Below are 25,275 nucleotides of genomic sequence, written 5' to 3' on the forward strand. Positions count from 1 at the left end.
ATCATTCTTTACCCCAGGATACTACAACTGGTGACTATCATTCTTTACCCCAGGATACTTCAACTGGTGACTATCATTCTTTACCCCAGGATACTACAACTGGTGACTATCATTCTTTACCCCAGGATACTACAACTGGTGACTATCATTCTTTACCCCAGGATACTACAACTGGTGACTATCATTCTTTACCCCAAGATACTTCAACAGGTGACTATCATTCTTTACTCCAGAATACTTCAACAGTTGACTATCCAGGATAATAAAGAAAAGGGACCACTGTTTCTGCAGCATAGAGCTGATTATTTATTGACAGGGCAAACCAACAGGCTTACCTTACTACGTATTCGCCTTCATCAGAGCCTTGGGTAGGAAAAGGACATTATATCTGTGTATAATGTCATGGTTATGAGAGGCTTATGAAGCCTGTGTATAATGTCATGGTTATGAGAGGCTTATGAAGCCTGTGTATAATGTCATGGTTATGAGAGGCTTATGAAGCCTGTGTATAATGTCATGGTTATGAGAGGCTTATGAAGCCTGTGTATAATGTCATGGTTATGAGAGGCTTATGAAGCCTGTGTATAATGTCATGGTTATGAGAGGCTTATGAAGCCTGTGTATAATGTCATGGTTATGAGAGGCTTATGAAGCCTGTGTATAATGTCATGGTTATGAGAGGCTTATGAAGCCTGTGTATAATGTCATGGTTATGAGAGGCTTATGAAGCCTGTGTATAATGTCATGGTTATGAGAGTGCGTTGTTTCCTCCTGTAGCCGGTGTTCCTCAACGAGATTCTAGTGAAGCTACCTGACTCCTCCAGTGAAGAGCCCTTCTTCCACATCTCCAACATAGACAGAGTCTACAGCCTCAAAACAGAGAACATCAACGAGAGGTGTGCACACACACACACACACACATGCAGTTACACATGCCACACACACATGCCACACACACTTCTTTGCAGGCAGTCACACATTCCGTTGTCCTTGCTCACGGTGTGTTGTCCGTTCTGCAGGACGGCCTGGGTCCAGAAGATCAAGGCTGCGTGTGAGGACTTCTTCCAGATGGACAAGAAGAAGAGAGCAAAGGCCTACCAATGTAGGCCTCCACACACACACACACACACACACACACCAATAGTAAAATCAGTAGTTCTAGTAATAGTCTGACTCCTCCCCCGGTGTATTCTGACCACTCCCCCTGTGTATTCTGACTCCTCCCTCTGTGTAATCTTACCCCTCCTGTGTATGCTGACTCCTCCCCCTGTGTATGCTGACTCCTCCCCCTGTGTATGCTGACTCCTCCCCCTGTGTATGCTGACTCCTCCCCCTGTGTATGCTGACTCCTCCCCCTGTGTATGCTGACTCCTCCCCCTGTGTATGCTGACTCCTCCCCTGTGTATGCTGACTCCTCCCCCTGTGTATGACCTCCCCTGTGTATGCTGACTCCTCCCCTGGGTATGCTGACTCCTCCCCCCTGGGTATGCTGACTCCTCCCCCTGTGTATGCTGACTCCTCCCCCTGTGTATGCTGACTCCTCCCCCTGTGTATGCTGACTCCTCCCCCTGGTATGCTGACTCCTCCCCCCCCTGTGTACTCCTCCCCCTGACTCCTCCCTGGGTATGTGTATGCTGACTCCTCCCCCTGGGTATGCTGACTCCTCCCCCTGGGTATGCTGACTCCTCCCCTGGGTATGCTGACTCCTCCCCTGCTGACTCCTCCCCTGGGTATGCTGACTCCTCCCCCTGGGTATGCTGACTCCTCCCCCCTCCCCCTGGGTATCCTGACTCCTCCCCCTGGGTATGCTGACTCCTCCCCCTGGGTATGCTGACTCCTCCCCCTGGGTATGCTGACTCCTCCCCCTGGGTATGCTGACTCCTCCCCCTGGGTATGCTGACTCCTCCCCCTGGGTATGCTGACTCCTCCCCCTGGGTATTCGGTCTCCTCCCACTGGGTATTCGGACTCCTCCCCCTGGGTATTCGGACTCCTCCCCTGGGTATTCGGTCTCCTCCCACTGGGTATTCGGACTCCTCCCCCTGGGTATTCGGTCTCCTCCCCCTGGGCATTCGGACTCCTCCCCCTGGGCATTCGGACTCCTCCCCCTGGGCATTCGGACTCCTCCCCCTGGGCATTCGGACTCCTCCCCCTGGGCATTCTCACCCCTCCTCTGTATTCTCACCCCTCCTCTGTATTCTCACCCCTCCTCCTGTGTATTCTGACTCCTCCTCCTGTGTATTCTGACTCCTCCTCCTGTGTATTCTGACCCCTCTCCTGTGTATTCTGACCCCTCCTCCTTGGTATTCTCACCCCTCCTCCTGTGTATTCTGACTCCTCCTCCTCTGTATTCTCACCCCTCCTCCTCCTCCTCTGTATTCTGACCCCTCCTCCTCGGTATTCTCACCCCTCCTGTGTATTCTGACTCCTCCTCCTCTTTATTCTCACCCCTCCTCCTGTGTATTCTGACCCCTCCTCCTCTGTATTCTCACCCCTCCTCCTGTGTATTCTTACCCCTCCTCCTCTGTATTCTGACCCCTCCTCCTCTGTATTCTGACCCCTCCTCCTCTGTATTCTCACCCCTCCTCCTGTGTATTCTGACCCCTCCTCCTGTGTATTCTGACCCCTCCTCCTCTGTATTCTGACCCCTCCTCCTCTGTATTCTCACCCCTCCTCCTGTGTATTCTCACCCCTCCTCCTCTGTATTCTCACCCCTCCTCCTGTGTATTCTGTGTGTCTCCAGCTCGTTCTCTGAAGGCCAGTGGAATCGGCCGTCTGTTAGTCACCGTCCTGGGGGCCACTGAACTGAAGTCCAGCAAACCCAACGGTCAGGCTTATGCACATCATGCAGTACATGGTTTACCCACACAGCACACATGAACTAGTACCATCTAACCACACCATGGATGTTGTCATGGTAACACTGTAACTCTTGTACAGGCTGTTCATCTTTTGAGCACTGGTATGTAATAAAACCCTTCTCCTTTCACCTCCCCCTCCTTGTCCTCCCCCTCATCCTACCCTCCCAACCCTCCTCCTCTCCTCCCTCCTCCTAGGTAAGAGTAACCCTTACTGTGAGGTGACCATGGGAGCTCAGAACTACACCTCCAAGACTCTGAGTGACACAGTCAACCCCAAGTGGAACTTTAACTGTCAGTTCAACATCAGAGACCTGTACCAGGAAGTGCTCTGTATCACCATCTTCCAGAGGGAGCAGTTCTCCCCTGACGGTTAGCACACACACACACACACACACTCACTCACACACACACACACACACACACACACACTCACTCACTCACTCACTCACTCACTCACTCACTCACTCACTCACTCACTCACTCACTCACTCACTCACTCACTCACTCACTCACTCACTCACTCACTCACTCACTCACTCACTCACTCACTCACTCTCACCTAACCCTAGGTCCTAACCCTTAACGTGATTCTAACACCAACACTTATAAACCCCCTAGAAACCCCCCTGATTCTAACCATAAACCCCCTAGAAATAACACTTGACCTTGTGGGGACTAACAAAATGTCCCCAGTTGGTCAAATTTTTGTTTGTTTTCTATGGGTAATGTGTCAGACAGCTAACTAGTCTCTCAGACGGCTAACTTGTTTCTTCTTCTTGCCGTTACCCAGACTTCCTGGGTCGTACGGAGGTTCCCGTGGCAACCATAAAGGAGGAGTTGGAGAACAAGGGGCTAGTGACACGCCGCTTGCCGCTCCATGAGGTCCCCACTGGAGAGGTGTGGGTCTGCCTCGACCTGCAACTCTTCCAAAACAGTGCATCCAAATAAGGACATCCTGGCCAACACTGGACGCCCAAATAAGGCCTTCTTGACCTGCAGCCACATGGGGAGGGACTTGTTATATAATGTATCTAACTGCTGGTCTTGGGTCAGATACTTATTAATCCTGATAATGGTTAAGGTTGGGATCTGGGGTTGGGCTGGGGCTAACTTTTACCTGGAGCTGTAATGGTGATGGGGAACCCTCCCTCCTCGTCTGAGGTCAGACCATTCTTGGCAATGATCTGAGGACAGTTTAGTCTTTTAGGACAGTTTACACACACATTGGTGTGTGACTGGTGGTGAGCAAGGTTGGGTTAGTGTAAAGCTGATCCTAGATCTGTAGTGGTTCTACTTGTATCTGCACTAACACTGATGGCCTGCCTATGCTCTCCTCTGCTACGGACTGGCTCCTCATTCTGCCAAGTTTTTATTTTGTGAACTCAACCCAGGCCAATGTTGGACGAAACTATTTATTTAGTGAAGGATCGCCGTGTTAACTCTATATTTGTTCAAGCTAAGATGTTGTTTGGGAAGGTAAATACCAGGTCAAATGGGGAGGGGGGTTAGTGTTTCCTGCCATGAAGGGTCTCACGTCCAGCGATAAACGATCTCAGGACTTGTTTTCCCTGCTGGGCGTTTTATATTACTGCATCAGAACCGGCTGCTTTTCTTTTAGCTCAGTCTGGTGGCACAGATCTCCTAATTAACGGTAGTTTTAAAACCAACTCTCTTTCTTTGCAGTATAAATGTTCTGTCGACCTTAAGGAGATCTTGTTCTTTAGTTGTGGTGTAGTTGCCTCAGAAACACTCTAAAAGGAAAACGGGTCTTTAGTTGTGGTGTAGTTGCCTCAGAAACACTCTAAAAGGAAAACGGGTCTTTAGTTGAGGTGTAGTTGCCTCAGAAACACTCTAAAAGGAAAACGGGTCCTTAGTTGTGGTGTAGTTGCCTCAGAAACACTCTAAAAGGAAAACGGGTCTTTAGTTGTGGTGTAGTTGCCTCAGAAACACTCTAAAAGGAAAACGGGTCTTTAGTTGTGGTGTAGTTGCCTCAGAAACACTCTAAAAGGAAAACGGGTCTTTAGTTGTGGTGTAGTTTCCTCAGAAACACTCTAAAAGGAAAACGGGTCTTTAGTTGTGGTGTAGTTGCCTCAGAAACACTCTAAAAGGAAAACGGGTCTTTAGTTGTGGTGTAGTTGCCTCAGAAACACTCTAAAAGGAAAACGGGTCTTTAGTTGTGGTGTAGTTGCCTCAGGAACACTCTAAAAGGAAAACGGGTCTTTAGTTGTGGTGTAGTTTCCTCAGAAACACTCTAAAAGGAAAACGGGTCTTTAGTTGTGGTGTAGTTGCCTCAGAAACACTCTAAAAGGAAAACGGGTCTTTAGTTGTGGTGTAGTTGCCTCAGAAACACTCTAAAAGGAAAACGGGTCTTTAGTTGTGGTGTAGTTGCCTCAGAAACACTCTAAAAGGAAAACGGGTCTTTAGTTGTGGTGTAGTTGCCTCAGAAACACTCTAAAAGGAAAACGGGTCTTTAGTTGTGGTGTAGTTGCCTCAGAAACACTCTAAAAGGAAAACGGGTCTTTAGTTGTGGTGTAGTTGCCTCAGAAACACTCTAAAAGGAAAACGGGTCTTTAGTTGTGGTGTAGTTGCCTCAGAAACACTCTAAAAGGAAAACGGGTCTTTAGTTGTGGTGTAGTCCCCCTCAGAAACACTCTAAAAGGAAAACGGGTGTTTAGTTTTACTCCTCCTTTTCATAAAGAGGTTCAGAGGACTGCAGGAACATGCGCGTTTCCGTTTCGCTTTTTAAATCATAGTGAATAAGATGATATGGACCTGATCCTAGATCAGCACTAGCCTGGTCCCAGATCTGTTTGTGTTTTTGCCTACTCCAATGTCATTGTCAAGTCAGACTTCATGTTCTGCATGACGATTCCATAAGGAGTTGGCCAGAGAGCAGTAACAGACTGGCACCCAGGCTAGATCTGCACTGCTACTCTGAGACACTCAGTGAATATGGACCCAGAAGCCTCCAGTGGCTCTATAACCACTAGCTCCACCCAGGGGTGTGGTCACCGAAGCCTCCAGTGGCTCTATAACCACTAGCTCCACCCAGGGGTCTGGTCACAGAAGCCTCCAGTGGCTCTGTAACCACTAGCTCCACCCAGGGGTCTGGTCACAGAAGCCTCCAGTGGCTCTATAACCACTAGCTCCACCCAGGGGTGTGGTCACAGAACCCTCCAGTGGCTCTATAACCACTAGCGCCACCCAGGGGTGTGGTCACAGAAGCCTCCAGTGGCTCTATAACCACTAGCTCCACCCAGGGGTGTGGTCACAGAAGCCTCCAGTGGCTCTATAACCACTAGCTCCACCCAGGGGTGTGGTCACAGAACCCTCCAGTGGCTCTATAACCACTAGCTCCACCCAGGGGTGTGGTCACAGAAGCCTCCAGTGGCTCTATAACCACTAGCTCCACCCAGGGGTGTGGTCACAGAACCCTCCAGTGGCTCTATAACCACTAGCTCCACCTAGGGGTGTGGTCACAGAAGCCTCCAGTGGCTCTATAACCACTAGCTCCACCCAGGGGTGTGGTCACAGAAGCCTCCAGTGGCTCTGTAACCACTAGCTCCACCCAGGGGTGTGGTCACAGAACCCTCCAGTGGCTCTGTAACCACTAGCTCCACCCAGGGGTGTGGTCACCGAAGCCTCCAGTGGCTCTATAACCACTAGCTCCACCCAGGGGTGTGGTCACAGAACCCTCCAGTGGCTCTGTAACCACTAGCTCCACCCAGGGGTGTGGTCACAGAAGCCTCCAGTGGCTCTATAACCACTAGCTCCACCCAGGGGTGTGGTCACAGAACCCTCCAGTGGCTCTGTAACCACTAGCTCCACCCAGGGGTGTGGTCACAGAACCCTCCAGTGGCTCTGTAACCACTAGCTCCACCCAGGGGTGTGGTCACAGAACCCTCCAGTGGCTCTGTAACCACTAGCTCCACCCAGGGGTGTGGTCACAGAACCCTCCAGTGGCTCTGTAACCACTAGCTCCACCCAGGGGTGTGGTCACAGATGACTGGTGAGCCGGAGTGGCTCTTATTTGCTCTTATTTGTAAACTATGCAGAGGTTTTAATCAGCCTTTCATCCCAGCATTATAATCAGTGTCTGAATAGTCTCTTAGTAGCCTTTCCACATGAACAAAGAAAGGATCGTGAGAATAGTCTTTGAAGGATAAGAGTCCATTGAACTAATATATGTAAAACATTTATTTTTAATAATAATCATAAAAAAATGTGTAAGAAAGGAATGGACATGATTTAGCTGGACAGCTACATTATACTGATCTACCAGAGATGTTCTTCTTAAATCATTGTTTTAATTTAAGTCTTCTATTGGGCTGTTATTCATTTGAGGTTGAACTGTAAGTCCTGTGGTGTGTCGATTAACTCTTGTGTACTGATTTACTGTGCTAACAGAGTGCATAACTCTTGTGTACTGATTTACTGTGCTAACAGAGTGCATAACTCTGTGTACTGATTTACTGTGCTAACAGAGTGCAGCGTGTTCACAATGGGCACAGCACTCACTGATTCTGGGTTCTCTGAGGATAATAAAAGGTGTTTAAAACAAACCGGCTAAGTGTGTTGAGTTGTATTTGGTTGCATAGCAGTAGTAATACTAGTAGGTTAGTTTAGTGGTTTGAGTGTAGGCCTGTGACATGTTGAGGCATGTTTTTAGTCTACATTTTGGGCAATATTTCCAAAGAACCACAATGCATTAATCATCAGTATCAGCTTTGCCTCTGATGCACAGGTAGGCATACACCAGAACAGGAAGTCTGTCCCTCTGATGCACAGGTAGGCATACACCAGAACAGGAAGTCTGTGCCTCTGATACACAGGTAGGCCTACACCAGAACAGGAAGTCTGTCCCTCTGATGCACAGGTAGGCATACACCAGAACAGGAAGTCTGTGCCTCTGATACACAGGTAGGCCTACACCAGAACAGGAAGTTTGTCCCTCTGATGCACAGGTAGGCATACACCAGAACAGGAAGTCTGTGCCTCTTACGCACAGGTAGGCATACCTCAGAACAGGAAGTCTGTGCCTCTGATACACAGGTAGGCCTACATAAGAACAGGAAGTATGTGCCTCTGATGCACAGGTAGGCCTACATCAGAACAGGAAGTCTGTGCCTCTGATGCACAGGTAGGCCTACATCAGAACAGGAAGTCTGTGCCTCTGATACACAGGTAGGCCTACATCAGAACAGGAAGCCTGTGCCTCTGATGCACAGGTAGGCCTACATCAGAACAGGAAGTCTGTGCCTCTGAACAGGAGGTAGGCCTACATCAGAACAGGAAGCCTGTGCCTCTGATGCACAGGTAGGCCTACACCAGAACAGGAAGTCTGTGCCTCTGATGCACAGGTAGGCCTACATCAGAACAGGAAGTCTGTGCCTCTGATGCACAGGTAGGCCTACACCAGAACAGGAAGTCTGTGCCTCTCTGATGCACATCAGGTAGGCCTGATGCACAGGTAGGCCTACATCAGAACAGGAAGTCTGTGCCTCTGATGCATAGGTAGGTCTACACCAGAACAGGAAGTCTGTGCCTCTGATGCACAGGTAGGCCTACATCAGAACAGGAAGTCTGTGCCTCTGATACACAGGTAGGCCTACATCAGAACAGGAAGTCTGTGCCTCTGATGCACAGGTAGGCCTACACCAGAACAGGAAGTCTGTGCCTCTGATGCACAGGTAGGCCTACATCAGAACAGGAAGTCTGTGCCTCTGATGCACAGGGAGAAATACACCAGAACAGGAAGTCTGTGGGGGTGTTCACTTGTTGTAATGGGTGTAGCCTACTGTTGGGAAAATACACTTTTTTCCACACAAACTTGTTTGATGAGCTTTTAAGGGGTTGAGAGAAACCGTTAATCCCTTGTGTTGATTTGGGTATGAGAAAGGTAAAGCATTAATCCTTGTGTATTAGTAGGATGAGCTGTTTGAGAGCGGCAACATAAACCTGTTTTGGCGTTTTTTTCTGCCTCCTATGACGTGCCAAATGCCAAATCATAAGAAACAATGTGCTGTTACACAATATAAAATAACAATCAACATTGACAGATTATGAGAATACATTGCAAAAAGGATGCAATACCCTCCCGAAAAGAAACAAATCCTAACCCATACACTGCTGCCATAATGCACACTACGATCATAACTTCAACTGTTGAACTCTAGAATGAAAGCAGCCCATCAATTCAAATGTCTTTAACTCATGTTTATACAATCCCTTTCATTCTTTAAAAAATCCCATCACATTGCTCTGTTTACATTATTTCAACACCGTTACAGTGGTTTCTTACATTGTTTTAAGTGGCGCAAAGGGACTGCTGGGAGAGCGATGGGAAGACCCGATTCTCAAACCCTTTCTGAGTTGACCTTTTATGTAAAACAAGGTTTTCGAACATTACACTGGACACTTTCACCGACGTTGCGTGTAATGTCACTCGACAGTCCCCTGATTTGACGTGCAAAGCGTTGCCCGACAGAGCCTCAATGGACGAGAGGGGCTAAAGGAGGGGGGTCTTTTGATGCCGTGCATCATCCATTATTCAGGTGTGGTGACTCCTCTGTGTCCCCGCTGGTGACTCCTCTGTGTCCCCGCTCCAGACCACAGGCACATGCAGACAAAAAAACACACAGGCACGAATCAGTTCTCCGGCTACAAAAACAACAGCTGTCTGATTAGCACCACAAGTGTATAAAGTTCTACCTTCACATTATGCTGCGGGCTCTTGGGTAAAGATTCCCTCCAAGGAGGGAAGTGTTTATATGCCTGCATATGAGCTGCTTTAATATCTGTTGTTCCTGGAACATTTGGAAGTGTCTCGCTTTGAACTCTTCTATAAAAGGTGCGCTGGGTGCATTTCAAATAAGTACAGGAAAGAATTCGGACCCCGTGACGTTTTCCACATTTTTGTTAGGTTAAAGGTTATTGTAAAATTGATAAAATGATGCTTTGTCACTATGGGGTATTGTGTGTAGATTTGGGGGAAAAATAACTTTTTTGAAAATGATTTTAAAAAATGATATTACATTTACATAAGTATTCAGACCCTTTACTCAGTACTTTGAAGCATATTTGGCAACGTTTACAGCCTCGAGTCTTCTTGGGTCTGACGCTACAACCTTTGCACACCTGTATTTGGGGTGTGTCTCCCATTCTTCTCTGCAGATCCTCTCAAGCTCTGTCAGGTTGGATGGGGAGCATTGCTGCACAGCTATTTTCAGGTCTCTCCAGAGATGTTGGATCAGGTTCAAGTCTGGGCTCTGGCTGGGCCACTCAAGGACCCTGTGTGCTTAGGGTCGTTGTCTTTTTGGAGAACCTTCACCCCAGTCTGATGTCCTGAGCACTCTGGAGCAGGTTTTCATCAAGGACCTCTGTACTCCATTCATCTTTGCCTCGACCCTGACTCTTCCGTTTCCTCCAGACGTGACTTTTGGCATTCAGGCCAAAGAGTTCAATCTTGGTTTTATCAGACCAGAGAATGTTGTTTCTCATGGTCTGAGAGTCTTTTTGTGCCTTTTGGCAAACTCCAAGCAGGCTGTCATGTGCCTTTTACTGAGGAGTGGTTTCTGTCTGGCCACTCTACCATAAAGGCCTGATTGGTGGAGTGCTGCAGATGGTTGTTTTTCTGGAAGGTTCTCCCATCTCCACAGAGGAACTCTGTCAGAGGGACCATCGGGTTCTTGATCACCTCCCTGACCAAGGCCCTTCTCCCCTGATTGGCCGGGCAGCCAGCTCTAGGAGGAGTCTTGGTGATTCCAAACTTCTTCCATTGAAGAATGATGGAGTCTACTGTGTTCTTGGTGACCTTCAATACTGCCGAAATGTTTTGGTACCCTTCCCCAGATATTTGCCTCGACACAATCCTGTCTCGGAGCTCTACGGACAATTCCTTCGACCTGATGGCTTGGTTTTTGCTCTGACATGCATTGTAAACTGTGGGACCTTATATAGACAGGTGTGTGCCTTTCCAAATCATGTCCAATCAATTGAATTTACCACAGGTGGACTCCAATCATCTCAAGGATGATCAATGGAAACGGGATGCACCTGAGCTCAATTTCGAGTCTCACAGTAATGGGTCTGAACATTTATGTAAATTATTTCAATGGACTGATTTCCTTCATATGAACTGTAACTCAGGAAAATTGTTGAAATTGTTGCATGTTATGTTTATATTATTTCAGTATAGTTCTTTGTGGATCATGTCCAGAGTGGACGACATCATTGGCTCCGTTCCAAAACCTTTTCCAACTGTGACCTGTCTTAAACTTTTGGACCCAAACCGCATCCTTTAGTGAGCACTTCCAGTTTGTCTCTCGGATCACGTGTTCTTGAGACGTCAACACATGGTTTTCAGAGACGACGACGGCGGCGGTGGTGGTGGCAGCGTATATATTTTCACAGTGTTTGACTTCTGTTTTAATGATGATACATCTCTGTATGATGTGTAGGTATCTTTGTGGACCTCCAGTGTGAATATATATATATATATATCCAAAACATATATTTTAGATATGGGTGGTCCCGGGAATCAAACCCAATATCCTGACATTGCAATCACCATGCCAACTGAGCTAAAGAGGACAACCACGAAGATGACTAATAATCGTCTTGTTTTTATTCCTCTTCCTCCAGGCTTTTTGTTTCTTTCTTTTAGTACTTTTATTATTTATTTATTTTATTAGGTTATTTTATGATGTGAAGCACTTTGTTACTTGTACTGAAAAGAAATAAAGTTAATATGATGAGTATTGTAATAGTCATCTGTTGACACTGGTCTCAGCCAGCCTGTTGTTCATGATGCCCAGCGCTCCCACTCCTCCAGAAAATCCATTTAGTCTGTTTTGGATGGAGACGGACGGCCGAGGGATCCCATTGTTTGCTGCCTCCGACAGCTGCTTCTGCATCAGTGCCAGGTTCACCTGCAGAGGAGAGAAGAGGTTCACGTGATACTTTAATAACTATAATGAACAAAAATAGAAATGCAACATGCAACAGTTTAAAAGACTACTGTGTTACGGTACTTATAAGGACATCAGTCAATTGAAATAAATTAAATTAGTCCCTAATCATATCAAATGTTATTGCTCACAGAGACATGGTTAGCAGATGTTAATGCGAGTGTAGCGGTGGATGAATGGCAGGACAACGGGTCTCAGGATCTCATCACAGTATCTCTCTGCATTCAAATTGCCATCGATAAAATGCAATTGTGTTTGTTGTCCATAGCTTATGCCTGCCAATACCATAAGCCCACCGCCACCATGGGGCAGTCTGTTCACAACGTTGACATCAGCAAAACGCTCGCCCACACAACGCCAAACACGTGGCCTGGGTTCTGAGGATTGCTACGTTCCTGTAGTCAGCATGCCAATTGCACGCTCCCTCAAAACTTAAGACATCTGTGGCATTGTGTTGTGTGAAAACAGTGCACATTTTATAGTGGCCTTTTATTGTCACCAGAACAAAGTGAACCTGTGTAATGATCATGCTGTTTAATCAGCTTCTTGAAATGCCACACCTGTCAGGTGGATTTATTATCTTGGCAAAGGAGAAATGCTCACTAACAGAAATGTAAACAAATTAGTTCACAACATTTGAGAGAAATAAGCTTTTTGTGTGTATGGAACATTTCTGTGATCTTTTATTTCAGCTCATGAAACATGGGACCAACACTTTACATGTTGCTTTGATATTTGTGTTCAATGTAGATAAAAGATAAGACAAAGTCTGTTAACTCAGAGCTAAAATCTCATGTTATTTGATCAGATTCTGAATTACGGTACCATTTCTGTTGACGTAGTCTCTCCACTCTAGATAATAAAGGCTCATAGATGGTTAGAAACAAGATGTACAACATACCCTCTTTAAAGGGAGACTCGGCGAGATGAAGTTGCAGCACCGCAGATATTGATATGAACTCGATACCAGACTGCTCTCCCAGTCACACAGAGTGGTATATCACAAGGGTGCGCTTCAGGCAACACCATATCTACGGGACCAAAACACCTGAGAAGTTTAGCCTCGCGCTTCAGGTAACAACATATCTACGGGACCAAAACACCTGAGAAGTTTAGCCTTGCGCTTCAGGCAACACCATATCTACGGGACCAAAACACCTGAGAGGTTTAGCCTCGCGCTTCAGGTAACAACATATCTACGGGACCAAAACACCTGAGAAGTTTAGCCTCGCACTACGGGACCAAAACACCTGAGAGGTTTAGCCTCGCACTTCAGGCAACACCATATCTACGGGACCAAAACACCTGAGAGGTTTAGCCTCGCGCGTCAGGCAACACCATATCTACGGGACCAAAACACCTGAGAAGTTTAGCCTCGCACTTCAACACTATTAGTTGTTGAGGATATTTACTCAATATTGTATTTACATTGTACGGGCAACGTCATCTCGCTGAGTGTACCTTTAAGCGTTACTTTTCTGTCTCTTTGGACAGTTAAATCAGCTTCCTGTTTCTTTGGACAGTTAAATCAGCTTCCTGTCTATTTGGTCAGTTAAATCAGCTTCCTGTTTCTTTGGACAGTTAAATCAGCTTCCTGTTTCTTTGGACAGTTAAATCAGCTTCCTGTCTATTTGGTCAGTTAAATCAGCTTCCTGTTTCTTTGGACAGTTAAATCAGCTTCCTGTTTCTTTGGACAGTTAAATCAGCTTCCTGTTTCTTTCAGTTAATTTGGTGGACAGTTAAATCAGCTTCCTGTTTCTTTGACAGTTAAATCAGCTTCCTGTTTCTTTGGACAGTTAAATCAGCTTCCTGTCTATTTGGTCAGTTAAATCAGCTTCCTGTTTCTTTGGACAGTTAAATCAGCTTCCTGTTTCTTTGGTCAGTTAAATCAGCTTCCTGTTTCTTTGGACAGTTAAATCAGCTTCCTGTTTCTTTGGACAGTTAAATCAGCTTCCTGTTTCTTTGGTCAGTTAAATCAGCTTCCTGTTTCTTTGGACAGTTAAATCAGCTTCCTGTCTATTTGGTCAGTTAAATCAGCTTCCTGTTTCTTTGGACAGTTAAATCAGCTTCCTGTTTCTTTGGACAGTTAAATCAGCTTCCTGTTTCTTTGGACAGTTAAATCAGCTTCCTGTTTCTTTGGACAGTTAAATCAGCTTCCTGTTTCTTTGGACAGTTAATTCAGCTTCCTGTTTCTTTGGACAGTTAAATCAGCTTCCTGTTTCTTTGGACAGTTAAATCAGCTTCCTGTTTCTTTGGACAGTTAAATCAGCTTCCTGTTTCTTTGGACAGTTAATTCAGCTTCCTGTTTCTTTGGACAGTTAAATCAGCTTCCTGTTTCTTTGGACAGTTAAATCAGCTTCCTGTTTCTTTGGACAGTTAAATCAGCTTCCTGTTTCTTTGGTCAGTTAAATCAGCTTCCTGTTTCTTTGGACAGTTAATTCACCTTAGAGTTAGCATCTACAAACTGCTTGCTTACCAAAAGGATATACAAAAATATATTTTCAACGACATAGACAATAGATGGAACATTCCAAATATATTGCACGACAACAACACTAACCAACATGAATCGGGTGCAGTCTGAAACTTTGATTTAAATGAGTCTGTTTCAATTCATGGCCACACCAGGTGATACTAGATCAGTGGTTCTTAACCTGGGTTCGATCGAACCCCAGGGGTTCGGTGAGTCAGTCTCAGGGGTTCGGCGGAGGTCAAGACAAACATCCGATTCATATGATTCGTGATGACACGCTCCGCTTGGCCATCATTGGCTGCAGGTGATCACGCTACATCGCTTGGCCTATCTGTGCTGCAGGGAATTTGGTGCGCTCAGTAGTCGACATGTGACTGTCGTGATGGTACGTCTTGTGATTTTTTTCTTAATATTTTAATCCCTTCATACTTACTATGTCGAGAAAAAAAAGAAAGTGGTCGGACGAATATGTACAATATGTATTTACATGTATAACCGAACGTGATGGGAGTCAGCGTCCTAACTGCATAATTTGCAATGCCAAGTTGAGCAATTCTAGTCTAGCACCGGAAAAACTAAGAGAACACTTCCTTAAGCTGCATGGAGATGGAAAATACAAGAACACAACGTTCGCTGAATTCAAGGTGAAGAGAGCCAGATTCGATGAAAATGCTACTCTGCCTGTTCTCGGCTTTGTACCCATCAACAAACCGATCCTCACAGCATTGTACGAAGTTGCTTACCTGATCGCAAAGCAGGGCAAACCACACACCATTGGTGAAACACTCATAAAACCAGCTGTGTTGAAGATGGCGAATATCATGCTGGGAAAAGAGGCCGAAGTTAAGTTATCCCAAATTCCTCTTTCAAATGACACCATCAGCGACAGAATAGAGGACATGAGCAAAGACATCTTGGCTCAAGTAGTTGCAGATCTGATTTCAAGCCCGGCAAAATTCAGCCTTCAACTCGACGAGACCACAGACGTTTCCAATCTAAGCCAGCTTGCTGTATTCGTGCGCTATGTGAAAGACGACGTGATAAAGGAAGATGTTTTATTTTGTAAGCCTCTTACAGGGGACAGGTGCTGAATCGTGTTTTTGCCGTGCGTGTGGAATTATATACCTATGTTTTGAATTTTATTTTATTTTTCAATTAAGAAGGGTTCGGTGAATGCGCATATGAAACTGGTGGGGTTCAGTACCTCCAACAAGGTTAAGAACCACTGTACTAGATACTATATATAGAGTGAATAAACTCCTTCCATTTATAAACAAGAACAGGGGCTTTTGACTAGAAATGAAACTAACAATGAACCTTAACCATGCTTTTTACCCAGAACGTTCACCTTATTGGTCGCCAGTAAGTCCCTCATGGAGATCATCTCCCCAGACATCCGCCGGCCTCCATCCGTCTCGCTCTCGTTCACCGCGTCCGTTTCTATGGAGACAGTCTGCCGCGCCCGGGGGTGTCCGTGTCCAGTGCTGCTGGGCATCACGGCGTTCCGGCGAGGCCGGAGTCTCTTCCCGATCCCGGCGGAGCAGCAGCGACAGCAGAGAATGCCCAGCTTCCTCAGCAGCCAGTTAAGAGTCTGCTTGAGTTTTGGGAAAATGAAACTTTGAAATTCAGAGACATTAATTAATAACAGTGTTAAAACACCCACATACCTAGAGGAAGAAGTGTGTGTGTGTGTGTGTGTGTGTGTGTGCGTGTGTGTGTGTGTGTGTGTGTGTGTGGGTGCGTGCGTGCGTGCGTGCGTGCGTGCGTGTGTGTGTACACTACAGGAGTCTGCTGAGCTCGGCCTCCCCAATTAAGGTGCCGCCAACCTTGTGTGTGTGTGTAAGAGGAGGGAGAGCCAGCAGACCGAGGAAAGGACAGAGAATGGGCAATTAGAGCTCACCATCTTGCACTGAATGTGTGTGTGCTTAAAACAAATATAGCTACATAAAAAACATCACCTGCTTGATGACGATAGATATGACGTTGAACAGCGAGTAGATACAGCAGACGCCCATCAATATAAACAGGAAGTTCCCCAGTCTGTAGGCTGTCTGGTTCCCATCGTACGCGACCCTCTGGCTGCTCACCATGTCCCCGAACCCGATGGTGCTGAACGCCACAAAACAGAAGTACAGCGAGTCCAGATAGCCCCACCCCTCCACCGCTGAATACATGGCCGAGGCACAGCAGGAGATCACCACAGCGGCCACACAGAGAATCAGCATCACATAGTACACTGAAGGCTTCCAACCAGCCAGAATGTCCCTGTCTCTATCTCTGGGTCCTGGTAGTGACGTCTCCCTGCGGCCATCGTGGGGCACCACGCCCTGGCGCTGATGCTGCAGCCCGTGGCACGACTTGAGGACGAAGGCGAGCACCGTGATGATACGCTCCAGGAAGAGGTTGAAGAAGAGGATGGTAGAGGCGCAGCCGATCAGGCCGTAGAAGATGAGGAAGACTTTGCCGCTGACCGTGGCCGGGGTGGTCATGCCAAATCCTGACCGGAGAGAGAAGGGGAGGGGGACAGAGGGAGGGGAGGCGGGGGAGAGAGGGGAGGCGGGGGAGAGAGAGAGAAGGGGAGGGGACAGAGGGAGGGGAGGCGGGGGAGAGAGAGAGAGAAGGGGAGGGGGACAGAGGGAGGGGAGGCGGGGGAGAGAGAGAGGGGAGGCGGGGGGAGAGAGAGAGAGAAGGAAAGGGGGACAGAGGGAGGGGAGGCGGGGGAGAGAGAGAGAGAAGGGGAGGGGGACAGAGGGAGGGGAGGCGGGGGAGAGAGAGGGGGGGGGGACGAGAGATTGAGAAAGAGACACATATTTCCCTCAGATTACACAGACCCACAAAGAATTTGAAAACAAATCCAATTTTGATAAACTCCCATATCTACTGGGTGAAATACCACAGTGTGCCATCACAGCAGCAAGATTCGTGACCTGTTGCTACAAGAAAAGGGCAACCAGTGAAGAACAAACACCATTGTAAATACAACCTATATTTATGTTTATTTATTTCCCCTTTTGTACGTTAACTATTTGCACATCATTAAAACACTTTATATAGACAATATGACATTTGAAATGTCTTTATTCTTTTGGAACTTTTGTGAGTGTAATGTTTACTGTTCATTTTTTATTGTTAATTTCACTTTTGTTTATGATCTAGTTCACTTGCTTTGGAAATATAAACATATGTTTCCCATGCCAATAAAGCCCCTTAAATAGAATGATGAGAGTATAATTACCTAACATTACCTAACTCTCCCTGTCTGTCTGTTCCTAAAAAGCCAACTCATGCATCCCTCGTTCACTTCCAAGGTAAAGGAGAATGAAGTAAACCAGGTTGCCATAGGTGACGACGTCTCTTAATACTTCCAGTTTTTTTTCTAAGCATCTGTCTCTTCCTCTCTCTCATTCCTCGCTCCTCTTCTCCTTTCCTTAGAGTGAAATGATAATTTAGTGACGGGGGGGTTTTCATTACCATTCTCACAGATGTGCTCCTCGGGGAGATGAAAGAGAAATCTCTAAAAACAACTTCTCCTTCAAAAAGAAAGACCCAGGGCTTCAACATGCTTGAGACTAGGCTACTGGAGGGAAGGGAAAATAGATGCTTGCTACAGGAATGGCTTTATTGGAGTCTGTTTGTGTGTCTAACCTTTAATTATCGGCTATAGGGTATAGGCGGCGGGAAACCCTATAGCCAACAGCCAACAGCCAATACCCTATAGCCTATACAACATATAGCCTATAGCCTATACAACATATAGCCTACACCCTATAGCCTATACAACATACAGCCTATACCCTATAGCCTATACAACATATAGCCTATAGCCTATACAACATATAGCCTAGACCCTATACCCTATACAACATATAGCCTATACAACATATACCCTATAGCCTATACAACATATAGCCTATACAACATATACCCTATAGCCTATACAACATATAGCCTATACCCTATACAACATATAGCCTATACCCTATACAACATATACCCTATAGCCTATACAACATATAGCCTATACCCTATACAACATATAGCCTATACAACATATACCCTATAGCATATACAACATATAGCCTATAGCCTATACAACATATAGCCTATACCCTATAGCCTATAGCCTATACAACATATAGCCTATACCCTATAGCCTATACAACATATAGCCTATACCCTAAAGCCTTTACCCTATAGCCTATACCATAAAGCCTTTACCCTATACCATATAGCCTTTACACTATAGCGTATACCATATGGCCTATACCATATAGCCTTTACCCTATAGCCTATACAACATATAGCCTATACCCTATAGCCTATACAACATATAGCCCATACCCTATAGCCTATACAACATATAGCCTATACCATAACGCCTTTACCCTATACCATATAGCATTTACACTATAGCCTATACCATATAGCCTTTACCCTATAGCCTATACCATATAGCCTTTACCCTATAGCCTATACCATATAGCCTTTACCCTATAGCCTATACCATAAAGCCTATACCCTATACCATATAGCCTTTACACTATAGCCTATACCATATGGCCTATACCATATAGACTTTACCCTATAGCCTATACCATATAGCCTTTACCCTATATCATATAGCTTATACCATATAGCCTTTACCCTATAGCCTATACCATATAGCCTTTACCCTATATCCTATACCATATGGCCTATACCATATAGCCTTTACCCTATAGCCTATACCATAAAGCCTTTACCCTATACCATATAGCCTTTACACTATAGCCTATACCATATGGCCTATACCATATAGCCTTTACCCTATAGCCTATACCATATAGCCTTTACCCTATAGCCTATACCATAAAGCCTTTACCCTATACCATATAGCCTTTACACTATAGCCTATACCATAGGGCCTATACCATATAAACTTTACCCTATACCCTATACCATATGGCCTATACCATATAGCCTTTACCCTATAGCCTATACCATAAAGCCTTTACCCTATACCATATAGCCTTTACACTATAGCCTATACCATATGGCCTATACCATATAGCCTTCACCGTATAGCCTATACCATATAGCCTTTACCCTATAGCCTATACCATATAGCCTTTACCCTATACCATATGGCCTATACCATATAGCCTTTACCCTATAGCCTATACAACATATAGCCTATACCCTATAGCCTATACAACATATAGCCCATACCCTATAGCCTATACAACATATAGCCTATACCATAAAGCCTTTACCCTATACCATATAGCCTTTACACTATAGCCTATACCATATAGCCTTTACCCTATACCATATAGCCTTTACCCTATATCATATAGCCTATACCATATAGCCTTTACCCTATAGCCTATACCATATAGCCTTTACCCTATAGCCTATACCATATGGGCTATACCATATAGCCTTTACCCTATAGCCTATACCATAAAGCCTTTACCCTATACCATATAGCCTTTACACTATAGCCTATACCATATGGCCTATACCATATAGCCTTTACCCTATAGCCTATACCATATAGCCTTTACCCTATAGCCTATACCATATAGCCTTTACCCTATAGCCTATACCATAAAGCCTTTACCCTATACCATATAGCCTTTACACTATAGCCTATACCATAGGGCCTATACCATATAAACTTTACCCTATAGCCTATACCATATAGCCTTTACCCTATATCATATAGCCTATAGCCTATACCATATAGCCTTTACCCTATAGCCTATACCATATAGCCTTTACCCTATAGCCTATACCATAAAGCCTTTACCCTATACCATATAGCCTTTACACTATAGCCTATACCATATGGCCTATACCATATAGCCTTCACCCTATAGCCTATACCATATAGCCTTTACCCTATAGCCTATACCATATAGCCTTTACCCTATACCCTATACCATATGGCCTATACCATATAGCCTTTACCCTATAGCCTATACCATAAAGCCTTTACCCTATACCATATAGCCTTTACACTATAGCCTATACCATATGGCCTATACCATATAGCCTTTACCCTATAGCCTATACCATATAGCCTTTACCCTATATCATATAGCCTATAGCCTATTCCATATAGCCTTTACCCTATAGCCTATACCATATAGCCTTTACCCTATACCCTATACCATATGGCCTATACCATATAGCCTTTACCCTATAGCCTATACCATAAAGCCTTTACCCTATACCATATAGCCTTTACACTATAGCCTATACCATATGGCCTATACCATATAGCCTTTACCCTATAGCCTATACCATATAGCCTTTACCCTATAGCCTATACCATATAGCCTTTACCCTATAGCCTATACCATATAGCCTTTACCCTATATCATATAGCCTATAGCCTATACCATATAGCCTTTACCCTATAGCCTATACCATATAGCCTTTACCCTATACCCTATACCATATGGCCTATACCATATAGACTTTACCCTATAGCCTATACCATATAGCCTATACCATATAGCCTTTACCCTATACCCTATACCATATGGCCTATACCATATAGCCTTTACCCTATAGCCTATACCATAAAGCCTTTACCCTATACCATATAGCCTTTACACTATAGCCTATACCATATGGCCTATACCATATAGCCTTTACCCTATAGCCTATACCATATAGCCTTTACCCTATACAACATATAGCCTTTACCCTATAGCCTACACCATATAGCCTTTACCCTATAGCCTATACCATATGGCCTATACCATATAGCCTTTACCTTATAGCCTATACCATAAAGCCTTTACCCTATACCATATAGCCTTTACACTATAGCCTATACCATATGGCCTATACCATATAGCCTTTACCCTATAGCCTATACCATATAGCCTTTACACTATAGCCTATACCATATGGCCTATACCATATAGCCTTTACCCTATAGCCTACACCATATAGCCTTTACCCTATACCATATAGCCTTTCCCCTATACAACATATAGCCTTTACCCTATAGCCTATACCATATAGCCTTTACCCTATAGCCTATAACATATAGCCTTTACTCTATAGCCTATGCCATATAGCCTTTACCCTATAGCCTATGCCATATAGCCTTTACCCTATAGCCTATACCATATAGCCTTTACTCTATAGCCTATGCCATATAGCCTTTACCCTATAGCCTATGCCATATAGCCTTTACCCTATAGCCTTTATCCAATAACATATAGCCTTTACCCTATAGCCTATACCATATAGCCTTTACCCTATAGCCTATACCATATAGCCTTTACCCTATACCATATAGCCTTTATCCTATAGCCTTTACCCTATAGCCTTTACCCTATAACATGTAGACTTTACCCTATAGCCTATACCATATAGCCTTTACCCTATAGCCTATACCATATAGCCTTTACCCTATACCATATAGCCTTTACCCTATAGCCTATACCATATAGCCTTTACCCTATACCATATAGCCTTTACCCAGTACCATTTCAAATAGCCCATGGTCCCTGACAAATAAATTCAAACCAGTAACATAATAAAAACATTCATTTACAGTTGATATCATTTTGTTGTTTTGTCGGGTATCTGAAACAAATTTTTAAAAAATGCAACTTTAGAATTTTTTTGTTATTGACTTATCTAATTAATAAGATTAATGACAAGACCCCACCAAACAGTATGAATTGTTCTTCAGCCGTGACCATCGGGATAGAGTTCCATAAAATTGAGAAGCTTGTCATTTTCACTAAACCTCAGTGTTCAGAAAAGAGCAGTATGTTTTATCCCATACTGTGCCAACCACCTTAGTGCATCAACATGTACTCAATTTCAAACCTCTGGTTGTATCATCTGCCTTCCCTGGGTTATATCTCCTGTGATGCATACATCACAGAAAATATGGACACCGGGAGGGAGGCAATGTCCTTAATTAACTGTAGTGGATTTGTAATGGTTGACAGCCTACTGGAAACAACAACAGTAAAAACAAGAAATGTAAATATCTACAATGAAAAATAAATAACCTGAATAATTAATAGCCAGTTTTGGCAAAACCGAAGTCACTTTTCATTAGTTATTTGATGTTAAAATTAATTCACCTTGATTAGACTATACTTTATAGCCTATCATATCGCAAACCTGTCTACTCATTTCTTTTTGCATTCATTCAGTATTAAGATCTCACTCTCTCGTTGTTAAAGATCATTGGTTAATCAGTTTGTCAAGATGTCTTCATATAATTTGAAGTGCAATTCATTTCCTGAATTATAACAAAACTGACGCATTTAAAAAAAAAGGTATGCAAAAATATATATTTAAAATGTTATTGTCATCTTATACCTGCGTCATTGCGCGTAAACGTGAAACAGGTCTGTGGCACCAATTCTAAATTATTCAAATGGTGCATTTAGATTTTGAAAAGTGATACATTTCGCAATACACCACAATCTTTACTGAACCTTCTGGCTTTGTTTCTGAGCTTACCTATGGTCGACACAACGGTCCCCACGAAGTAAAAAGCGCCGGTAAAATCCCAGCGAGGTCTGAGTGTATCCACGCGGATACCGGCGACGTTCGCCTCCTCGTAGGACCGGAGAAAGGTCTCCAAATCGGTCCGGGTGAGGTTGTGCTTCTGGGTGAAGTTCTCGAAGCGCTGCGCCCACCGCTCTTTGGCCTGCCGCTCCTTCGGTTGTTCCAACGCGGAGAATACCGCCGCGCCGCACAGCAGATACAGCATGATCAGCACCGCTAGCATTAGGAACCGCGCGTTATCATCGTTCATCGCGCCGAAGCAGCAGCCTCTCCGGCAAGGCGGCAGAGAGGACACCGAGGACCCGGGGAGAAGGATCCTCCGCATCCTCTCAGATAAAGGCTAACATGAAAGCCTTCCAGATAAGTCAGCATGTATAGTTCGATATTTAGACACAAGTGCCATAACTGCTGGGAATGTTTAATTGACAAAGATACCAGGTTACCTCGGCTCACACCCTACCATCCGCATGTTTTATGAAAACATTTAAAAATAAATATAATATCAATATTAAAGTTGCTTGTGCGTCATAGATTTCCGTAGAAGTGCCGATAACTAGTGGGAACTGTAGTTGATTGATTCTCGCATGCGTAATGCAAAACAATTCCCGAAAAAGATCCCCAAACGGTCTGGAACAGCCTTCATCATGTATATCCTGGTTATCCTCGAGGCAGTTGCGGGGAAGGGTGAGGTCAGCTTCGCAGTGCACTCCACTACCTCCCCGAACAGGCGCAGTGAGAGCTGGACAGGCTCACGGTAGCGGTTACAAAACCCAACCAATTCGGGGCGCGATGGGACTAATACTTCTGAATAAGATACCAGTCATGAAATAAATGAAAAAGTGAATAACCTATCAAATTATATTAATGGAACAGTTCAATGCAGGCAGACAGACAGACAGACAGAGACAGACAGGCACACACAAACCATGCAGGACTAGTACACATGGCAGCTCACAGACCTCACCTCACACCATGCAAGACTGATACACATATGGCAGCTCACAGACCTCACCTCACACCATGCAGGACAAGTACACATGACAGCTCACAGACCTCACCTCACACCATGCAGGACTAGTACACATGGCAGCTCACAGACCTCACCTCACACCATGCAGGACTGATACACATGACAGCTCACAGACCTCACCTCACACCATGCAGGACTAGTACACATGGCAGCTCACAGACCTCACCTCACACCATGCAGGACTGATACACATGGCAGCTCACAGACCTCACCTCACACCATGCAGGACTGATACACATGGCAGCTCACAGACCTCAGCTCACACCATGCAGGACTAGTACACACAGAAGCTCACAGACCTCACCTCACACCATGCAGGACAAGTACACATGGCAGCTCACAGACCTCACCTCACACCATGCAGGACTGATACACATGACAGCTCACAGACCTCACCTCACACCATGCAGGACTAGTACACATGGCAGCTCACAGACCTCACCTCACACCATGCAGGACTAGTACACATGGCAGCTCACAGACCTCACCTCACACCATGCAGGACTGGTACACATGGCAGCTCACAGACCTCACCTCACACCATGCAGGACTGATACACATGGCAGCTCACAGACCTCACCTCACACAGGACTGATACACATGGCAGCTCACAGACCTCACCTCACACCATGCAGGACTAGTACACATGGCAGCTCACAGACCTCACCTCACACCATGCAGGACTAGTACACATGGCAGCTCACAGACCTCACCTCACACCATGCAGGACTAGTACACATGGCAGCTCACATACCTCACCTCACACCATGCAGGACTAGTACACATGGCAGCTCACAGACCTCACCTCACACCATGCAGGACTGATACACATGGCAGCTCACAGACCTCACCTCACACCATGCAGGACTAGTACACATGGCAGCTCACAGACCTCACCTCACACCATGCAAGACTGATACACATATGGCAGCTCACAGACCTCACCTCACACCATGCAGGACAAGTACACATGACAGCTCACAGACCTCACCTCACACCATGCAGGACTAGTACACATGGCAGCTCACAGACCTCACCTCACACCATGCAGGACTGATACACATGACAGCTCACAGACCTCACCTCACACCATGCAGGACTAGTACACATGGCAGCTCACAGACCTCACCTCACACCATGCAGGACTGATACACATGGCAGCTCACAGACCTCACCTCACACCATGCAGGACTGATACACATGGCAGCTCACAGACCTCAGCTCACACCATGCAGGACTAGTACACACAGAAGCTCACAGACCTCACCTCACACCATGCAGGACAAGTACACATGGCAGCTCACAGACCTCACCTCACACCATGCAGGACTGATACACATGACAGCTCACAGACCTCACCTCACACCATGCAGGACTAGTACACATGGCAGCTCACAGACCTCACCTCA

The 25,275-nt window shown here is 45.4% G+C and overlaps 2 protein-coding genes across 2 annotated transcripts in view; one reads left to right on the forward strand and one right to left on the reverse strand.

The window, feature by feature from the left end:
* Window positions 1-7,421, forward strand: part of LOC115124936 (intersectin-2-like) — a 155,877-nt gene extending 148,456 nt beyond the window's left edge. The window contains exons 35-39 of the mRNA XM_065025865.1: window positions 778-896; window positions 1,020-1,102; window positions 2,742-2,825; window positions 3,055-3,228; window positions 3,650-7,421. Of these exons, the coding sequence (XP_064881937.1) occupies window positions 778-896; window positions 1,020-1,102; window positions 2,742-2,825; window positions 3,055-3,228; window positions 3,650-3,807 (618 nt within the window). The 3' untranslated portion in view covers window positions 3,808-7,421. The remainder of the gene's footprint in view (window positions 1-777; window positions 897-1,019; window positions 1,103-2,741; window positions 2,826-3,054; window positions 3,229-3,649) is intronic.
* Window positions 7,422-8,385: 964 nt separating this feature from the next.
* LOC115126465 (potassium channel subfamily K member 13-like) lies at window positions 8,386-23,485 on the reverse strand. The gene is made up of 4 exons (XM_065025868.1): window positions 22,789-23,485; window positions 16,260-16,798; window positions 15,650-15,892; window positions 8,386-11,789 (listed from the first exon to the last, which is right to left on the reverse strand). Exons 1-4 carry the CDS (start codon window positions 23,159-23,161, stop codon window positions 11,628-11,630), a joined length of 1,317 nt encoding a protein of 438 aa, XP_064881940.1. The 5' UTR covers window positions 23,162-23,485; the 3' UTR covers window positions 8,386-11,627.
* Window positions 23,486-25,275: the final 1,790 nt, after the last annotated feature.

This window comes from Oncorhynchus nerka, linkage group LG12 (genome assembly GCF_034236695.1).
Source record: "Oncorhynchus nerka isolate Pitt River linkage group LG12, Oner_Uvic_2.0, whole genome shotgun sequence".
NCBI lineage: Eukaryota > Metazoa > Chordata > Actinopteri > Salmoniformes > Salmonidae > Oncorhynchus > Oncorhynchus nerka.